This window comes from Heptranchias perlo, chromosome 35 (assembly GCF_035084215.1).
Source record: "Heptranchias perlo isolate sHepPer1 chromosome 35, sHepPer1.hap1, whole genome shotgun sequence".
In the NCBI taxonomy this organism is placed as follows: domain Eukaryota; kingdom Metazoa; phylum Chordata; class Chondrichthyes; order Hexanchiformes; family Hexanchidae; genus Heptranchias; species Heptranchias perlo.
The window spans coordinates 24,443,670-24,464,062 of NC_090359.1; the positions used below are offsets into that span (position 1 = coordinate 24,443,670).

Consider the following 20,393-nt stretch of genomic DNA (forward strand, 5'->3'; position numbering starts at 1 on the left):
GCCTTGGGGATATCGTTAACGTAGGAACCATTTTTCTGCACTGGGACACAGGAGGAAAGGTTAGGAAGATACGCATGGACTGCACTTTGAGGCCAGCCGGTGCCGACCAGGCCGGGAGCTGTTGCCAACTCTCCAGGATTGCCCCGGAGTCTCCAGGAGTTGAAGATTAACCTCCAGGACACTGCTACGATCAAACACGGGAGAAAAAAAATCATAATTGTGGGGGGTTTTTCTTTCATTTTCTTCAAACGCTTTCACTTATCAGTTATAAAAATGTTGGAGATGAGGCGGGGAAAGGCTGTTTCCTTAACGGTCAAGATTAATCCAATTGGGTAACAAAGAGTTTGTTCCCTTTCCAATTGGCCGTGGGTAGGCGGTGCGCCTGGAGGATGGACCAATGGCGGGGGTGTGGGGGTGGGGCGCGAGGTCATGTGATGAAATCTCCAGGAATATGCCCAACCAGAGTTGGCAACCCAAGGGCACAGGCCGAAAGCCTGCCGTGATTGGACACCTAGGGACGAGGGGTGACGACCTTGTCTAAAATGTTAACCTCCACTAGGTCAAGGTTGGGGGAAGGGGTCGTTTAATCCAACTGTAGTCAATGGCATGAGAAATCAGATGCAGCATTACCTCAGGAGACTCTGCCTGGTTTCTGTCCCAATTCCCTTCAGCCGCACTGAGGCCCGGTGAGACAACTTCTCATTTCGCAGAACTCACCGCCGAACTCTGCGGCTGAGATGAAAAGATGGAAAATTTCCGACGATGGTTCAGTTCGATTCAGGGTCAAGTCTGTAAATCCTGACTGGCTGGTGAGATGTTATATGGGGGAACGACCAGTTGAACGGAGCAGCATTTTGAGAACGAGGGGCGTCACAGAAGGAAGAACTTCAAGATGTCCCAAAACGCTCTGCGGCCGCTGAAGTACTTTCACCGTTGCAGGAAACGTGGCAGCCAATTTGCGCACAGCAAGATCCCACAAACAGATAATCTGGTTTTTTTTAGTGATGTTGGTTGAGGGGTAAATATTGGCCCAGGACACCAGTAAGAACTCCCCCTCTCCTTCTTCGAAATAATGCCATGGGGTCTTTTACGCCCACCTGAGAGGCAGGCGGGGCCTCGGTTTAACATCTCATCCGAAAGACGGCACCTCTGACAACGCAGCACTCCCTCGGTGCTGCACTGGGAGTGTCAGCCGAGATTTTGTGATCAAGTCTCTGGAGAGGGGCTTGAACCCATGACTTTCTGACTCAGAAGGAGAAGAATCTTATCCATTGAGCCATGGCTGACACCGTAATAGAGGACAAGTTTTTGCATATTTAGCTCATTAATATTCCAATTCGCTGTCCTAAAGAACATCACTGAAATTTATCTTTAAACTTTAATTATTAACATTTTTTATTCGCTTTCCTTTTCTCACTCTCATGTGTACCTCCTGGACGGTGACATCCCTCCCCCCAACTCCCAACCAGCCAGTGGATTTGTGTGGGACTTCGGGTTGGGACGGACTTGGGGCTCGACGGCGATGCCCCCTGTGGCCGAATAGCATCCTCACCATCGGCGCCCGGGCTCAGAAATAAAAATGGCCGTTTGGACAGCAGGCCCTGGCGAGAGGTTCGGGGCCTCGGGAGACGAGGTGAGAGAGGCGGGAAGAAACAGAAAATCAAGGGAAGACGCAGTCTCGGAAGAGAAGCCGTGAGACGTCTGGGGAAGGGAGGGAGTCGAGACCAAGTCAATCGGTTCAACGCTGACCTTTCACCTCTGCGACCCAGGTTCAAACCTAACTCATGTAAGCAATCTTACGACACCAGGTTATAGTCCAACAGTTTTATTTGAAAATCACAAGCTTTCGGAGATTATCTCCTTCGTCAGCCTCCGATAGCTTGTGATTTTCAAATAAAACTGTTGGACTATAACCTGGTGTTGTAAGATTCCTTACATTTAGAGTTATACAGCACGGATAGAGGCCCTTCGGCCCATCGTGTCATTTGTCCACCCCAGTCCATCTCCACATCAAACCTAACTCAGACCACTGAGACCAAAGTCTCCTTTCTGTGCCCGAAGAGACACCCATCGAGAATGAAATTTGAAATATTGCATAATAACATCAGGAAATATTTTTCTTAACGCAAAACGATTGCGCAAAACGATCACATGCGTCTGGGTCACTATGATCAGTGTTTAGTGATTCAGTGACTGGCTGCAGTGAGATTTCCTCAATGAGATCGGCCGGGAACTGCTGCTCTGTGTTATAATTCCTGATCCGCACTCGTGCAGTGTGACGAAGCAAAATATTTACTCCCAGCTCACTTCCTCGATAAGAGGTCCGTCTCCTGATCTTTAGATGGGCTTCTCCCTCTCTGACGTCTACTCGGTTGGTGGCACTCTCTCCTCGGAGTCGGAAGGTCAAGTGTGTTCGAAGTCCCACTCCAGAGACTTCAGCACATCATTTAGGCCGACACTCCCAGTGCGGTACTGAGGCGGAGGTGCCGTCTTTCGGGTGAGACGTTGAACCGAGGCCCTGCCTGCCCTCTCAGGTAAAAGACCCTGCGGCACTATTTCGAAGAAGAGCAGGGGGGAGTTCTCCCCGGTGTCCTGGGGCCAATATTTATCGCTCGACCATCATCACTAAAACAGATTATCTGGTCCGTATCACATTGCTGTTTGTGGGATCTTGCTGTGCGCAAATTGGCTGCAGTGTTTCCCTACATTACAACAGTGACTACACTTCTAAAGTACTTCATTGGCTGTAAAGCGGTTTGGGACGTCCTGAAAGGCTCGATAGAAATGCGGGTCTTTCCTTCTACCTTCTTTTTGGTGTCCTGGACCAATATTTATCCCTCAACAAATATCACTAAAAAACAGATCATCTGGTCATTTATGGGTGGTAGCTGATACATTTTACATCCCATTTTTATTCCCATTGACTGCAATGGACATGGTGGATAATGGGCGGGGCATACAATGGGCGGGGCGTTCAAGGGGCGGGGCATACAATGGGCAGGGCGTTCAAGGGGCGGGGCATACAATGGGCAGGGCGTATACCGGGCAGGATGTATAATGGGCGGGGCGTATAATGGATGGGATGTATGATGAGCAGGATGTTTAGCGGGTGTGGGCTATAACGGGCAGAGCGTATAACGGGAAGGGTATACAACGGGAAGGGTATATAACGGGAAGGGTATACAACGGGAAGGGTATATAACGGGAAGGGTATATAAAGGGAAGGGTATATAACGGGAAGGGTATATAACGGGAAGGGTATATAATGGGAAGGGTATATAACGGGAAGGGTATATAACGGGAAGGGTATATAACGGGAAGGGTATATAAAGGGAAGGGTATATAACGGGAAGGGTATATAAAGGGAAGGGTATATAACGGGAAGGGTATATAACGGGAAGGGTATTTAACGGGAAGGGTATATAATGGGAGCGGTATATAACGGGAAGGGTATATAACAGGAAGGGTATATAAAGGGAAGGGTATATAACGGGAAGGGTATATAAAGGGAAGGGTATATAAAGGGAAGGGTATATAACGGGAAGGGTATATAAAGGGAAGGGTATATAACGGGAAGGGTATATAACGGGAAGGGTATATAATGGGAGCGGTATATAACGGGAAGGGTATATAACGGGAAGGGTATATAACAGAAAGGGTATATAACGGGAAGGGTATATAAGGGGAAGGGTATATAATGGGAAGGGTATATAACGGGAAGGGTATATTACAGGAGAGGTATATAACGGGAGGGGTGTATAACGGGAAGGGTATATAACGGGAAGGATATATAACGGGAAGGGTATATAACGGGAAGGATATATAACGGGAAGGGTATATAACGGGAAGGGTATATAACGGGAAGGGTATATAACGGGAAGGATATATAACGGGAAGGGTATATAAAAGGAAGGGTATATAACGGGAAGGATATATAACGGGAAGGGTATATAACGGGAAGGATATATAACGGGAAGGGTATATAACGGGAAGGGTATATAACAGGAAGGGTATATAACGGGAAGGATATATAACGGGAAGGGTATATAACGGGAAGGGTATATAACGGGAAGGATATATAACGGGAAGGGTATATAACGGGAAGGGTATATAACGGGAAGGGTATATAACGGGAAGGATATATAACGGGAAGGGTATATAACGGGAAGGATATATAACGGGAAGGGTATATAACGGGAGGGGTATATAACGGGAGGGGTATATAACGGAAAAGATATATAACGGGATGGATATATAACGGGAAGGGTATATAACGGGAGGGGTATATAACGGGAGGGGTATATAAAGGGAAGGGTATATAACGGGAAGGGTATATAATGGGAAGGGTATATAACGGGAGGGGTATATAACGGGAAGGGTATATAACGGGAAGGGTATATAACGGGAAGGATATATAACGGGAAGGGTATATAACGGGAAGGGTATATAACGGGAAGGGTATATAACGGGAAGGGTATATAACAGGAAGGGTATATAACGGGAAGGATATATAACAGGAGAGGTATATAACGGGAAGGATATATAACGGGAAGGATATATAACGGGAAGGGTATATAACGGGAAGGATATATAACGGGAAGGGTATATAACGGGAAGGATATATAACGGGAAGGGTATATAACGGGAAGGGTATATAACAGGAGAGGTATATAACGGGAAGGATATATAACGGGAAGGGTATATAACGGGAGAGGTATATAACGGGAAGGGTATATAACGGGAAGGATATATAACGGGAGGGGTATATAACGGGAAGGGTATATAACGGGAAGGGTATATAACAGGAGAGGTATATAACGGGAAGGATATATAACGGGAAGGGTATATAACGGGAGAGGTATATAACGGGAAGGGTATATAACGGGAAGGGTATATAATGGGAAGGGTATATAACGGGAGGGGTATATAACGGGAAGGATATATAACGGGAAGGGTATATAACGGGAGGGGTATATAACGGGAAGGATATATAACGGGAAGGGTATATAACGGGAGGGGTATATAACGGGAAGGATATATAACGGGAGGGGTATATAACGGGAAGGGTATATAACGGGAAGGATATATAACGGGAGGGGTATATAAAGGGAAGGGTATATAACGGGAAGGGTATATAATGGGAAGGGTATATAACGGGAAGGGTATATAACGGGAGGGGTATATAACGGGAAGGATATATAACGGGAAGGGTATATAACGGGAAGGATATATAACGGGAAGGGTATATAACGGGAAGGGTATATAACGGGAAGGATATATAACGGGAAGGGTATATAACGGGAAGGATATATAACGGGAGGGGTATATAAAGGGAAGGGTATATAACGGGAAGGGTATATAATGGGAAGGGTATATAACGGGAAGGGTATATAACGGGAAGGGTATATAACGGGAAGGGTATATAACGGGAAGGATATATAACGGGAAGGGTATATAACGGGAAGGATATATAACGGGAAGGGTATATAACGGGAAGGATATATAACGGGAAGGGTATATAACGGGAAGGGTATATAACGGGAAGGGTATATAACGGGAAGGGTATATAACAGGAAGGGTATATAACGGGAAGGATATATAACGGGAAGGGTATATAACAGGAAGGGTATATAACGGGAAGGATATATAACGGGAAGGGTATATAACGGGAAGGGTATATAACGGGAAGGATATATAACGGGAAGGATATATAACGGGAAGGGTATATAACGGGAAGGGTATATAACGGGAAGGGTATATAACGGGAAGGGTATATAACGGGAAGGGTATATAACGGGAAGGGTATATAACGGGAAGGGTATATAACGGGAAGGGTATATAATGGGAAGGGTATATAACGGGAAGGGTATATAACGGGAGGGGTATATAACGGGAAGGGTATATAACGGGAGGGGTATATAACGGGAAGGGTATATAAAGGGAAGGGTATATAACGGGAAGGGTATATAACAGGAAGGATATATAACGGGAAGGGTATATAACGGGAAGGGTATATAACAGGAAGGGTATATAACGGGAAGGATATATAACGGGAAGGGTATATAACGGGAAGGGTATATAACGGGAAGGGTATATAACGGGAAGGGTATATAACGGGAAGGATATATAACGGGAAGGATATATAACGGGAAGGGTATATAACGGGAAGGGTATATAACGGGAAGGATATATAACGGGAAGGGTATATAACGGGAAGGGTATATAACGGGAAGGATATATAACGGGAAGGGTATATAACGGGAAGGGTATATAACGGGAAGGGTATATAACGGGAAGGATATATAACGGGAAGGGTATATAACGGGAAGGGTATATAAAGGGAAGGGTATATAACGGGAAGGATATATAACGGGAAGGGTATATAACGGGAAGGGTATATAACGGGAAGGATATATAACAGGAAGGATATATAACGGGAAGGGTATATAACGGGAAGGGTATATAACGGGAAGGATATATAACGGGAAGGGTATATAACGGGAAGGGTATATAACGGGAAGGGTATATAACGGGAAGGGTATATAACGGGAAGGATATATAACGGGAAGGGTATATAACGGGAAGGATATATAACGGGAAGGGTATATAACGGGAAGGGTATATAACGGGAAGGATATATAACGGGAAGGGTATATAACGGGAAGGGTATATAACAGGAAGGATATATAACGGGAAGGGTATATAACGGGAAGGGTATATAACGGGAAGGATATATAACGGGAAGGGTATATAACGGGAAGGGTATATAACGGGAAGGATATATAACGGGAAGGGTATATAACGGGAAGGGTATATAACAGGAAGGATATATAACGGGAAGGGTATATAACGGGAAGGGTATATAACGGGAAGGGTATATAACAGGAAGGATATATAACGGGAAGGGTATATAACGGGAAGGGTATATAACGGGAAGGATATATAACGGGAAGGGTATATAACAGGAAGGATATATAACGGGAAGGGTATATAACGGGAAGGGTATATAACGGGAAGGGTATATAACGGGAAGGGTATATAACGGGAAGGGTATATAACAGGAAGGATATATAACGGGAAGGGTATATAACGGGAAGGGTATATAACGGGAAGGATATATAACGGGAAGGGTATATAACGGGAAGGGTATATAACGGGAAGGGTATATAACAGGAAGGATATATAACGGGAAGGGTATATAACGGGAAGGGTATATAACGGGAAGGATATATAACGGGAAGGGTATATAACGGGAAGGGTATATAACGGGAAGGGTATATAACAGGAAGGATATATAACGGGAAGCCGTCCCATTACCACCAGCTTTGCCGAAGATGAATTTCACCCTTCGGTGCCTTAACTTTATCAACAAGCCTCCAATCTGTCACTTTAACATCAACTGGATTTTCTGTATCAGTAAACTCCGTCTGTACCTCAAAGAACTCCATTAAGTTTGTCGGGGATGATTGTCACTGCTAATGTTTCAATGTTAATAATTAAATGCATGCTTTGTTCAAAGGTACAATGCTTTGTTAAAACTGAAACTGCTTACAGTGCCATGGTATGATGCATGTCATGTACGCAAATACTCATGATTCCTCTTTGTGGTTTAGTTTCCTTAAAATCACTTCCAATGAGCTTTCTCGAAATTGTACAAAAATAACCAATGATGTCTGCAAACTGATAGCGTGGCTGTAATGAACACCTCAGGCAGTGTGAGAGTCTCACTGTGTTCATGGCTGTTGTTCTATACTAATCATGAACAGTTTCAGGGAAATTTGTCAGTTTTACTGGAGTGGGTGCCAGGGATGAGGGACTTCAGTTTTGGTTTATTTTTGTCACAGTGTCATTGTAGAAAATGAAAAGCGAGATTATATCATAAGTTCTGATGATAATGTGAGCTGCTGAGCTGTGAGACAGCAGCTCAAGTGCAAATATGTGACCTAGGAGATCAAACAATTTGGCCCTCTTCATGTGGATGGTTAGTGACAACTCCAGTGTCACCTCTCCGCTACGTTTACTGCATCACATCGATGGCTTGTAGAAAGATAGTTTCATTCCAATTTTTAACCGGTTTCAGGCTGGAGTGTCCCCTCTGATCTATTCTGACCACCATCGCTTAAGGTCCCAATTTTCAGTTGTCTTCTGAGGGAGCTAAGCTATGAGTCCTATGATAACCTCACCAACATTGTTCTAGTATCAGCCTATTGTGCGCAGACTATTCAAACATGGGGCGAATAACCTCCCAGGAGATTACATGGCTGCAGTGGTGGGGGGAGTAGGATGTGTCACGTCATGATACCCCAGCATTGTACCCTCTCTAAAGCCTGAATATCCATCCTTTTTTAAAAATTCGTTCATGGGATGTGGGCGTCCCTGGCGAGGCCGGCATTTATTGCCCATCCCTAATTGCCCCTTGAGAAGGTGGTGGTGAGCCGCCTTCTTGAACCGCTGCAGTCCGTGTGGTGACGGTTCTCCCACAGTGCTGTTAGGAAGGGAGTTCCAGGAATTTGACCCAGCGACGATGAAGGAACGGCGATATATTTCCAAGTCGGGATGGTGTGTGACTTGGAGGGGAACGTGCAGGTGGTGTTGTTCCCATGTGCCTGCTGCCCTTGTCCTTCTAGGTGGTAGAGGTTGCAGGTTTGGGAGGTGCTGTCGAAGAAGCCTTGGTGAGTTGTTGCAGTGCATCCTGTGGATGGTACACACTGCAGCCACAGTGCGCCGGTGGTGAAGGGAGTGAATGTTTAGGGTGGTGGATGGGGTGCCAATCAAGCGGGCTGCTTTGTCCTGGATGGTGTCGAGCTTCTTGAGTGTTGTTGGAGCTGCACTCATCCAGGCAAGTGGAGAGTATTCCATCACACTCCTGACTTGCGCCTTGTAGATGGTGGAAAGGCTTTGAGGAGTCAGGAGGTGAGTCACTCGCCGCAGAATACCCAGCCTCTGACCTGCTCTTGTAGCCACAGTGTTTATATGGCTGGTCCAGTTAAGTTTCTGGTCAATGGTGACCCCCAGGATGTTGATGGTGGGGAATCCTAGTGTGAAGCCCAATACTGCACACAATACTCCAACTGAGGTCGTATTAAAGTTTTACATACAGGCTCATGGCCTATTGGCCTTTAATTCTTGTGATAAAACCTAGAATTCCATTAGCTTTTCTTTAGCAGCCTTATCGACTTGAGGGGCTGCCTTCAATGTCCTACAAACCTATACTCCCCAAATCTCTCCGCATGGGCTTCAGTCCAGAATATAATTACTGCTGCCAATTTACCAAAATGCATCACCTCGCACTTACTAACGTTGACCGTCTTTCGGTGAGACGTTAAACCGAGGTCCCGTCTGCCCTCTCAGGTGGACGTAAAAGATCCCAAGGGCCACTATTTCGTCGAAGAGCTGGGGGAGTTCTCCCCATTGAGCTGGGCCAATATTTATCCCTCAACCAACACCATTAAAATCTGGCAAAAGAACCAGAGGGGAGATGAGGAGAATTTTTTTTACGCAGCGAGTTGTGATGATCTGGAATGGGCTGCCTGAAAGGGCGGTGGAAGCAGATTCAATAATAACTTTCAAAAGGGAATTGGATAAACACTTGAAGGGGAAAAATTTGCAGGGCTATGGGGAAAGAGCAGGGGGGAGTGGGACTGATTCGATAGTTCTTTCAAAGAGCCGGCACAGGCAGACTGGGCCGAATGGCCTCCTTCCATGCTGTATCATTCTATTATTCTATGATTTATTTCATTGCTGTTTGTGGGATCTTGCTGTGTGCAAATTGGCTGCTGCGTTTCCTACATTACAACGGTGACCTCACTTCAAAAGTACTTAATTGGCTATAAGGCACTTTGGGACGACCTGAGGTTGTGACAGGCGCTATATAAATGCGAGTTCTTTCTTCATTGAATTCCATTGGCCACTTTTACCCCATTCCCCCATCTCATCGATACCCCTTCGCAGCTTCCTTTGGCCTTTAGGGGGGCATTTTACCATTTGTCAAACGGGTTCCTGTCTTATTTTATGTTGTTTATTCTCGTCACACAGACAAAATACCACAAAACGAAACTCTGCAAAGGCCCGAGTCGACAGCTTGTTCCTGTTTAGGTGCAGAGTGACCAATGTGCCGAATGACCCTCCCTCTCAGCCCTGTATGTTCATTTGTTTAGTGATTGATTTCCTGGCCCATTAGTGAGCCATAATTAGGTCATTAAACTGGGGGAGGGGGGGAGACCAGAAGTATCTTACATCAGCGACATTGCCAGCTTGATAATGGGGGGATGGGCTGGGGAGTGCGAGCTGTTTACATTGGTGCAGAGTCAGGGGCCAGGCAGGACTTGAATGTGATGTGTGTTGTACATTGGTCTGGACCCTTGTCTGCCCTGTGGAGACCTTACAGGCTTGTTGAAGGGGCAGAAAGGAGCCTGGGACCTCAGAATGGGCCATTTCCTCTGGCAAGTGTCTCCATGCCACCCCGAAGTAGCAAGGACCACATGTCTGCCCTTGACAGTAGGATTATCAACTGGCCCACGGGTTCACCATGGGACCTTGACTGGTGGCCAAGGAGGCATTGACTTGAGCCAAGTTCTGTTGAGATGTCCATCACCCAGTGAGCGATGGATCGTTCACAGATTGCTTGGACCATGGCAAGAAGATAAGGCAATTGGACCTGATACCCACTGAATCCACTACATCAATCCCACTGCCCCGCTCTCCACATAACCCTGTATCAATCCCAAATAAATCCCACTGCCCCGCACTCTCCCCATAGCCCTGTATCAATCCCAAATAAATCCCACTGCCCCGCACTCTCCCCATAGCCCTGTATCAATCCCAAATAAATCCCACTGCCCCGCTCTCCCCATAGCCCTGTATCAATCCCAAATAAATCCCACTGCCCCGCACTCTCCCCATAGCCCTGTATCAATCCCAAATAAATCCCACTGCCCCGCACTCTCCCCATAGCCCTGTATCAATCCCAAATAAATCCCACTGCCCCACTCTCTCCCCATAGCCCTGTATCAATCCCAAACTAATCCCACTGCCCCACTCTCTCCCCATAGCTCTGTATCAATCCCAAACTAATCCCACTGCCCCACTCTCTCCCCATAGCCCTGTATCAATCCCAAACTAATCCCACTGCCCCACTCTCTCCCCATAGCCCTGAATCAATCCCAAACTAATCCCACTGGCCCACTCTCTCCCCATAGCCCTGTATCAATCCCAAACTAATCCCACTGCCCCACTCTCTCGCCATAGCCCTGTATCAATCCCGAACTAATCCCACTGCCCCACTCTCTCCCCATAGCCCTGTATCAATCCCAAACTAATCCCACTGCCCCACTCTCTCGCCATAGCCCTGTATCAATCCCAAACTAATCCCACTGCCCCACTCTCTCCCCATAGCCCTGTATCAATCCCAAACTAATCCCACTGCCCCACTCTCTCCCCATAGCCCTGTATCAATCCCAAACTAATCCCACTGCCCCACTCTCTCCCCATAGCCCTGTATCAATCCCAAACTAATCCCACTGTCCCGCTCTCTCCCCATAGCCCTGTATCAATCCCAAACTAATCCCACTGTCCCGCTCTCTCCCCATAGCCCTGTATCAATCCCAAACTAATCCCACTGCCCCACTCTCTCCCCATAGCCCTGTATCAATCCCAAACTAATCCCACTGCCCCACTCTCTCCCCATAGCCCTGTATCAATCCCAAACTAATCCCACTGCCCCACTCTCTCCCCATAGCCCTGTATCAATCCCAAACAAATCCCACTGCCCCACTCTCTCCCCATAGCCCTGTATCAATCCCAAACTAATCCCACTGCCCCTCTCTCTCTCCATAGCCCTGTATCAATCCCAAACTAATCCCACTGTCCCACTCTCTCCCCATAGCCCTGTATCAATCCCAAACTAATCCCACTGCCCCACTCTCTCCCCATAGCCCTGTATCAATCCCAAATAAATCCCACTGCCCCGCTCTCCCCATAGCCCTGTATCAATCCCAAACTAATCCCACTGCCCCACTCTCTCCCCATAGCCCTGTATCAATCCCAAATAAATCCCACTGCCCCGCTCTCTCCCTGTAGCCCTGTATCAATCCCAAACTAATCCCACTGCCCCACTCTCTCCCCATAGCCCTGTATCAATCCCAAACTAATACCACTGCCCTGCTCTCTCCCCATAGCCCTGTATCAATCCCAAACTAATCCCACTCTCTCCCAGGAGTCCTGTGTCTATCTCATGGAGAATCTGAGATGTTCCACCGTGATATCAGAGCAGTTTAATTTCCACGCTGGAGGCAAAAAAATTCCATAATTAAGAAGAAAGCAAATTGAGTCACAACCATGTGACAATCATAACATTTCCTAACTGAGTAACAATTCCTCTCACCACTACTGGTCAGGGAGGATTGGCCAATGTGGAGAGTACCCTCCAGTCACGAAAGTGAACGTCACACTTTGTGATGTCTGTGTTACTATAACCACAGCTGAATAAATAGCATTTGCCGGTTCCCTTCTTGCTCAGTGTTTGGTTTCCTGCCGCTTAGACACTCACTGTGGGCTAAGTGTTCATTCCTTTCTTTCTTCGCAGGACGTTTCAGGAAACTACTTGAAGTCTTTAACATCTGTCGGCTGATCTCCCCCTGCTTTGGACGGTGAGTATTGCTTGCCAGTTGCTTTTTTTTTTCGTTTCCGAGCTGTGATTGCCCCAGACTGGTCCAGAGAGAAATCTGGGACCAAAACGGTCTGTCACCCCAACCTTCATTTCGAGGAGGGTCACGAGAATCATCCCTTGTTGAAAAGCCCTTAGTTATCAAAATGGACGTTGAGAGCTGGGTCTTTACCCTAGCAATGTGTGGGGTGATTTAATTGAAAAAATAAATAAAGACTTACACTAATATTGTACCTTTTCATGACCTCAGGATGTCCCAAAGCGCTTTATAGCCGATTGAGGTACTTGTAACGTGGGAAAAGTGGCAGCCAATTTGTGCACAGCAAGATCCCACAATGTGATAACGACCAGATAATCTGTTTTAAAGATGTTGGTTGAGGGATAAATGTTGGTCAGGACACTCCTGCTCTCCTTTGAAGTAGTGCCCATGGAATCTTTTACGTCCACCTGAGAGGGCAGACGGGGCCTCGGCTTAATGTCTCATCCCAAAAGACGGCACCTCTGACAGGGCGGCGCTCCCTCAGTACTGCACTGGAGCATCAACCTAGATGATGTGCTTGAGTCTTCGGAGCGGGACATGAACCCTCAAGCTTGTGACTCAGAGGCTGAAGTACTGGCCATTGAGACATGGCTGGCCCAAATGAAGCTTTTAAAAGGATGGAGGGACTAGACTGGGTCTGTGCAGACAGACTATTTCAACGAGATAGGTTAGGAGAAAACGGGGGTGGGGTGGAGGTCGCGCATTTAAGCTCACGCAGAGGGCTGTCGACATTTGGAGCAAGTTAGCAGCTCGCCTGGCGACTTCCCACGACAGTCGAGAACGGAGATGGGCGGGTCGTCCGCTGGTGGCTGATATCACAACAACAACAAGTTGCATTTGTATAGCGCCTGAAACATAGCGAAACATCACAAGGCGCTTCACGGGAGCGACTATCAAACAAAAATTTGGCACTGAACCACATAAGGAGATATTGGGACAGGCGACCAAAAAGCTCGGTCAAAGAGGTAGGTTTTTAAGGAGCGTGTTCAAGAAGGAGATGGATGGAGAGGTGGAGAGGTTTAGGGAGGGAATTCCAGAGCTTAGGGCCTAGGCAGCTGAAGGCACGGTACACAGTTCCTAAAGTGTGGTGGCCAGAATTGGACCCAATACTCCAGCTGAGGCCTAACCAGTGATTTAGAAAGGTTTAGCGTAACTTCCTTGCTTTTGTACTCTACGTCTCTATTAATAAAGCCAAGGATCCCGTCTGCTTTTTTGACAGCTGGCCGCCTTCAAAGATTTTTGTATGTGAACTCCCAGGTCTCTCTGTTCCTGCACCCCCTTTAAAATTGCACCATTTTGTTTACATTGCCTCTCCTTGCTTTTCCTTTCAAAATGCTTCACTTCGCATTTCTAACTACGTAAATGTAGAAGCAGGAAATTCCTGAGATCTGTGCGGAGTGATTCGGGCCTGACCCCTGTGACCTTTAATGTGACCCAAGGGATTAAGTCTGTGCTGACGGATTTGGTTTCTACTCTCTCTCTCTCTCTCGGCAGGACCGCAGTGATTGAAGCGATGGCCTCCCTGTACTTGAGTGCGGCCCTCGGTCTGCTTCTAGTTGCTGGATGCTCGCTCGCTGGTAAGGCAATGTCGCTCTCTACCTGCCCTTCCTGTAATGGCGTCTTGTGCTCGGACAGGTCAAAGGTCAGGGTTCACCCTCACGATTTCGCCCTGGCGACCAGTGAGAGCCTGGACTGCGGGGAATAAACGTGAGGCGGTGCATTTTGGTAGGAAGAATAAGGAGGCCTCGTACTGCTTGGATAATAAGTCTAAACGAGATAGAGAAGCAGAGGGATCTAGGGGTACAGATGCACAAATCACTAAAAGTAGCGACACAGGTTAATAAGGCCATAAAAAAGACAAATCAAACACTAGAATTCATTTCTAGAGGGATAGAATTGAAAAGCAAAGAAGTTATGTTAAACATGTATAGAACCTTGGTTAGACCACACTTGGAGTATTGTACACAGCTCTGGTCTCCATATTATAGAAAGGATATAGAGGCATTGGAGAGGGCGCAAAAAAGATTCACAAGGATGATACCAGAACTGAGAGGATATCCTTATCAGGAAAGGCTGAACAGGCTGGGGCTCTTTTCTTTAGAAAAGAGAAGGCTGAGGGGCGACCTGATAGAGGTCTTTAAGATAATGATAGGGTTTGATAGGGTAGATGCAGAGAAAATGTTTCCACTTGTGGGGGAGACCAGAACAACAGGTCATAAATATAAAATAGTCACTAATTCAGGAGAAACTCCTTTACCCAGAGAGTGGTGAGAATGTGGAACTCGCTCCCACAAGGAGTAGTTGAGGTGAATAGCAGAGATGCATTTAAGGGGAAGCTGGATAAACACATGAGGGAGAAAGGAATAGAAGGATATGCTGATAGGGTGAGATGAAGTAGGGAGGGAGGAGGCTCGTGTGGAGCATAAACACCAGCATAGACCAGTTGGGCCGAATGGCCTGTTTCTGTGCTGTAGTTTCGATGTATCTCGATGTAACTCAATGTAATTAAGCACAGGGCCCCTCGCCTGATCTCCATGCACTCACAGACATGTGCACTTTCCCGTTGGGTTGGTGAGGTGCATCATGGATGATTTCCATCACCCACCCCATCCCCCCATCCAGACCAAACGCACTGACGCTAGTGAATGTCAATGAAATGTGTTTGTCAGTTTCCATCCAGTTCCCAGTGGGCCAAAGCCCATGACAACGGATTAGCACTAAATTGCCGTTCTCACTCTGACACTCCATTTTGGTACAGGAAGTGGGCAACTCCCACTGGTGCTGTAGTGCGTTAGAGTGCATAGAGGGAGCTTTACTTTGTATCTAACCCGTGATGTACCTGCCCCTGGGAGTGTTTGATGGGACAGTGTAGAGGGAGCTTTACTCTGTATCGAACCCGTGCTGTACCTGCCCTGGGAGTGTTTGATGGGACAGTGTAGAGGGAGCTTTACTCTGTATCGAACCCGTGCTGTACCTGCCCTGGGAGTGTTTGATGGGACAGCGTAGAGGGAGCTTTACTCTGTATCGAACCCGTGCTGTACCTGCCCTGGGAGTGTTTGATGGGACAGTGTAGAGGGAGCTTTACTCTGTATCTAACCCGTGCGGTACCTGCCCTGGGAGTGTTTGATGGGACAGTGTCGAGGGAGCTTTACTCTGTATCTAACCTGTGCTGTACCTGCCCTGGGAGTGTTTGATGGGACAGTGTAGAGGGAGCTTTACTCTGTATCGAACCCGTGCTGTACCTGCCCTGGGAGTGTTTGATGGGACAGTGTAGAGGGAGCTTTACTCTGTATCTAACCTGTGCTGTACCTGCCCTGGGAGTGTTTGATGTGACAGTGTAGAGGGAGCTTTACTCTGTATCTAACCCATGTTTATGTACCTGCCCTGGGAGTGTTTGATGGGACAGTGTAGAGGGAGCTTTACTCTGTATCTAACCCATGTTTATGTACCTGCCCTGGGAGTGTTTGATAGTGACACTGAGCTCTTGAAATGGAATATTGTTCAATTTCCCAGCTCTATTTCCCCTCACCTTCATGAACATAAGTTGCCAATAAAAAGATAAACAATAAGTTCTCAAGGGTAGTTTATCTGATTCAACATTTTTATTAGTTATTCACAGAAATACTGTGGCATTGATAGATGGAAAGAAAGAGAAATAGAGACAGAGGCGGAGTGAGAAAACAGACAGAAAACAACAGAAGGAGAGACAGAGATAGAGACAGATTGTTAGGGACATAAAGAGAGGCAAACAGAGAAAGATAGAGAGACAGAGATTGTTATAGGTATAGAGAGAGGCAAACAGAGAAAGGTGGAGAGACAGAGATAGAGAGACAGAGATTGTTAGAGACATAGAGAGAGGCTAACAGAGAAAGGTGGAGAGACAGAGATTGTTATAGGCATAGAGAGAGGCTAACAGAGAAAGATAGAGAGACAGAGATTGTTATAGGTATAGAGAGAGGCTAACAGAGAAAGGTGGAGAGACAGAGATAGAGAGACAGAGATTGTTAGAGACATAGAGAGGCAAACAGAGAAAGATAGAGAGACAGAGATTGTTATAGGCATAGAGAGAGGCAAACAGAGAAAGAAAGAGAGACAGAGATTGTTATAGGCATAGAGAGAGGCTAACAGAGAAAGGTGGAGAGACAGAGATGGAGAGAGAGATTGTTAGAGACTTAGAGAGAGGCAAACAGAGAAAGATAGAGAGACAGAGATAGAGAGACAGAGATTGTTAGAGACATAGAGAGAGGTAAACAGAGAAAGATGGAGAGACAGAGATAAAGAGAGAGATTGTTAGAGACATAGAGAGAGGCTAATAGAGAAAGATAGAGAGACAGAGATAGAGATCAAGAGAGAATGAGACAGGTAGACAAAAAAAGAGATATAGAGGCAGTTAGCGAGATGGTGATAGAGAGATAAATATTGATATCTAGATAGGCAAGACAGAGGGACAGCTGTAAGGAGCTGGGAGAGTTGAGTGTGTTTGAAGTGAGAGGCACAGCTCGGTACTGACTGGGTTTATGTGTCTCTTTTCCCAGAGAGCATTAAGTGTGAGATGAATCGAAACAGAGTGATGGCCCGCAGTGGGGACACTACTTCACTGCCCTGCCACTTCAGCACCAGCGGACAGTCGGAGCAGCTGCTGAAAGTGGCCTGGCAGACAAAGGTCGGTCTCGTGGTGCACGCAGAGAATAGCACGATGGTGTGGACGGAATCGCAGGACGAGGCGTTTAAAAGCCGCACCTCCATGTTTCCCTCGTGGCATCGAACCGGCAACGCGACCCTGCAGATCACCCAGGTGCGGCCCAGTGATTCTGGGAGTTACACCTGTTACATAAGAACGGATCAGCGGCCGACAATATGCGCTCAACTGGACTTGACGGTGAATGCAGGTACGAGAGCACGTTTCTTTCGCTGAATCGAATGCGGCCGTTCCCGTCAAGGGAATGCTACCCCTCGGCCGGTGCTGAATTGGCCGTGTTCAGCCGGGGTTAACGGTTGGGGTGCTGCGATTTTGGCCTCAGTGCCCTCCCTAGGCCCGCGGGTGGGTGGATCCTCATCGTCAGCCTTGTTAGAAAGTGGCAGGAAGTGCGAGCAGTGGACGGGAAGGGGCTATGGCTGCGATGTCCCCACCCCACAACCATGGTAGAATAGCCCGATTGCTGGCCCGGTCCCTGCATACAGCTGGGTCGATGAATCAGAGGGTGGCAGGCTCCTGCAGAACCATGACCCAGCGAGGGGAGAGGGCGGGGGGTGGGGGTGAGGCAACCCTTTTGGGCCATTCAACCATGGGGAGCATCGTGGCCCAACAGAGAGTAGTGGTGAACGGTTGTTTTTTGGACTGGAGGGAAGTGTCCAGTGGTCAGTGCTGGGACCACTGCTTTTGTTGATATATATTAGTGACTTGGACTTGGGTGTACAAGGCACAATTTCAAAATTTGCAGATGACACAAAACTTGGAAGAGTAGTGAACAGTGAGGAGGATAGTGATAGACTTCAAGAGGATATAGACAGGCTGGTGGAATGGGCGGACACGTGGCAGATGAAATTTAACCCAGAAAAATGCGAAGTGATACATTTTGGTAGGAAGAACGAGGAGAGGCAATATAAACTAAAGGGCACAATTCTAAAAGTGGTACAGGAACAGAGAGATCTGGGGGTATATGTGCACAAATCATTGAAGGTAGCAGGGCAGGTTGAGAAAGCGGTTAAAAAAGCATACGGGATCCTGGGCTTTATAAATAGAGGCATAGAGTACAAAAGCAAGGAAGTCATGATGAACCTTTATAAAACACTGGTTCGGCCACAACTGGAATATTGTGTCCAGTTCTGGGCACCGCACTTTAGGAAAGATGTGAAGGCCTTAGAGAGGGAGCAGAAGAGATTTACTAGAATGATTCCAGGGATGAGGGACTTTAGTTACGTGCATAGACTGGAGAAGCTGGGGTTGTTCTCCTTGGAACAGAGACAGTTGTGAGGAGATTTGATTGAGGTGTTCAAAATCATGAAGGGTCCAGACAGGCAGAGTAGATAGAGAGAAACTGTTCCCATTGGCGGAAGGGTCAAGAACCAGAGAACATAGATTTAAGGCAAAAGAATCAAAGGTGACATGAGGAAAAACTTTTTTACACAGCGAGTGGTTGTGATCTGGAATGCACTGCCCGAGGGGGTGGTGGAGGCAGATTCAATCATGGCCTTCAAAAGGGAATTGGATAAGTACTTGAAAGGAAAAAATGTGCAGGGCTACGGGGATAGGGCGGGGGAGTGGGACTAGCTGGATAGCTCTTGCCGGCGCGGACTCGATGGGCCGAATGGCCTTTCAATGATTCTACGCAGCGACGGGATTCAACAACCTGCATTTATATAGCACCTTTAACGTAGTGAAAACGTCCCACGGTGCTTTGCAGGAGCGATTACCAAACGAAATTTGACACCGAGCCACGTTAGGAGATATTAGGACAGGTGACCAAAAGCTTGGTCAAAGAGGTAGGTTTTAAGGAGCGTCTTCAAGGAGGAGAGAGGGGCGGAGGGGTTTAGGGAGGGAATTCCAGAGCGTTTTCCACCTTCGAGATGTTCTCTAAATTCAAGTCGTCGTTCTTCTTCTCTCTCCACGCTGGTTCCAATTCACCAAACTTCCATTTCTTTCTCGTTCAAACAGCTGGGGCCGTCAGATGCTGTGGAGACCTCTCTGCCTGGATCATGACTCTACTACTGCCACTGGCGAAGCTTCTAACTTGATTTGCAATCCTGTGTTTCTGAGGTGGGTCCCCACATAGGCCTCACTCCACCAAGAGAGCTGGCTAACGCCTGATAACCTTTCCGCCTGACTCCCTCCGGTCGTTTCTCCCGGGGCGGGGGGACGGAGTGAAAGAAACTTTTTTCAACGCTGGCTGTAACGGTGAAGCAGGCCCCAGCCTCACACCCAGCTAGCCCACGGTCCGAAGCTCAAAGATTTACGTCATGGGCCAAGAGGTGAAGGGGAGGTTGGGTTGCAGGTGGCTCCTGGCACAGCAGAAAACCAGCCCCGCGATATCTTGCTAACCCTGCAGGACTTCCCGAGGAGCAGATACTTTGACCCCTTTGTGCCCCCGCAGAACAAGGAACGGACGCTAGCGGTCCACGTATTTAACCCACATGTGCCCGTCATGGATGTGCTGATTTCCCTCAAGCGATATGTGGACAGAGCGGGTCAAAGCACGGACATCGCGGACGTGCATGGGATCTGGTCCAGCATGAGGAGCATCCAAGGGAAGCTGAGGACGGAGGCCAACAGAAACAGCCCCCATCAGGTTTCGTGATCGGGACAAGCCAGGTGGTGTACCAGGGGCAGCCCCAGAGTGTGCCGATCCTGCGGCAAACCCAAGCACGAGGCAGCCTCCGGCAAGGCAGTGATCTGCAGGAACTGCAGGAAGGAGGGCCGCCAGACACCGGACTGTCAGGAGGCCAAGTGCTGCAGCCTGTGCGGAGAGGCTGGTCGCCCGTCCGAGACGTGCCCAAACCGCAGGCTCAGCTACGCACGGGCAGCGAGAGGCGAGGAGAACAGGGCAGCAGTCGTGGCTGCCCCTAAGGAGGCCAGGCCGCTCCCCAACGCTGTGATCCCACGTGAAAGGGCCAACAGCCAGGTGGAGGATGAAGAGCAGGAAGGGAGAGTCGAGGTAAGGAACCAAACCCCAATACCCAGCCCCGAGACCT

General features: G+C 47.7%; 1 protein-coding gene across 1 annotated transcript; it reads left to right on the plus strand.

Moving 5' to 3' along the window:
• The first annotated feature begins 12,519 nt into the window (after nucleotides 1–12,519).
• On the plus strand, nucleotides 12,520–19,443 carry LOC137302473 (CD276 antigen-like). Its single transcript, XM_067972163.1, has 4 exons — nucleotides 12,520–12,647; nucleotides 14,199–14,281; nucleotides 17,240–17,593; nucleotides 19,360–19,443. The coding sequence occupies exons 2-4, from the start codon at nucleotides 14,218–14,220 to the stop codon at nucleotides 19,437–19,439; spliced, it is 498 nt and encodes a 165-aa protein (XP_067828264.1). The 5' UTR covers nucleotides 12,520–12,647; nucleotides 14,199–14,217; the 3' UTR covers nucleotides 19,440–19,443.
• Nucleotides 19,444–20,393: the final 950 nt, after the last annotated feature.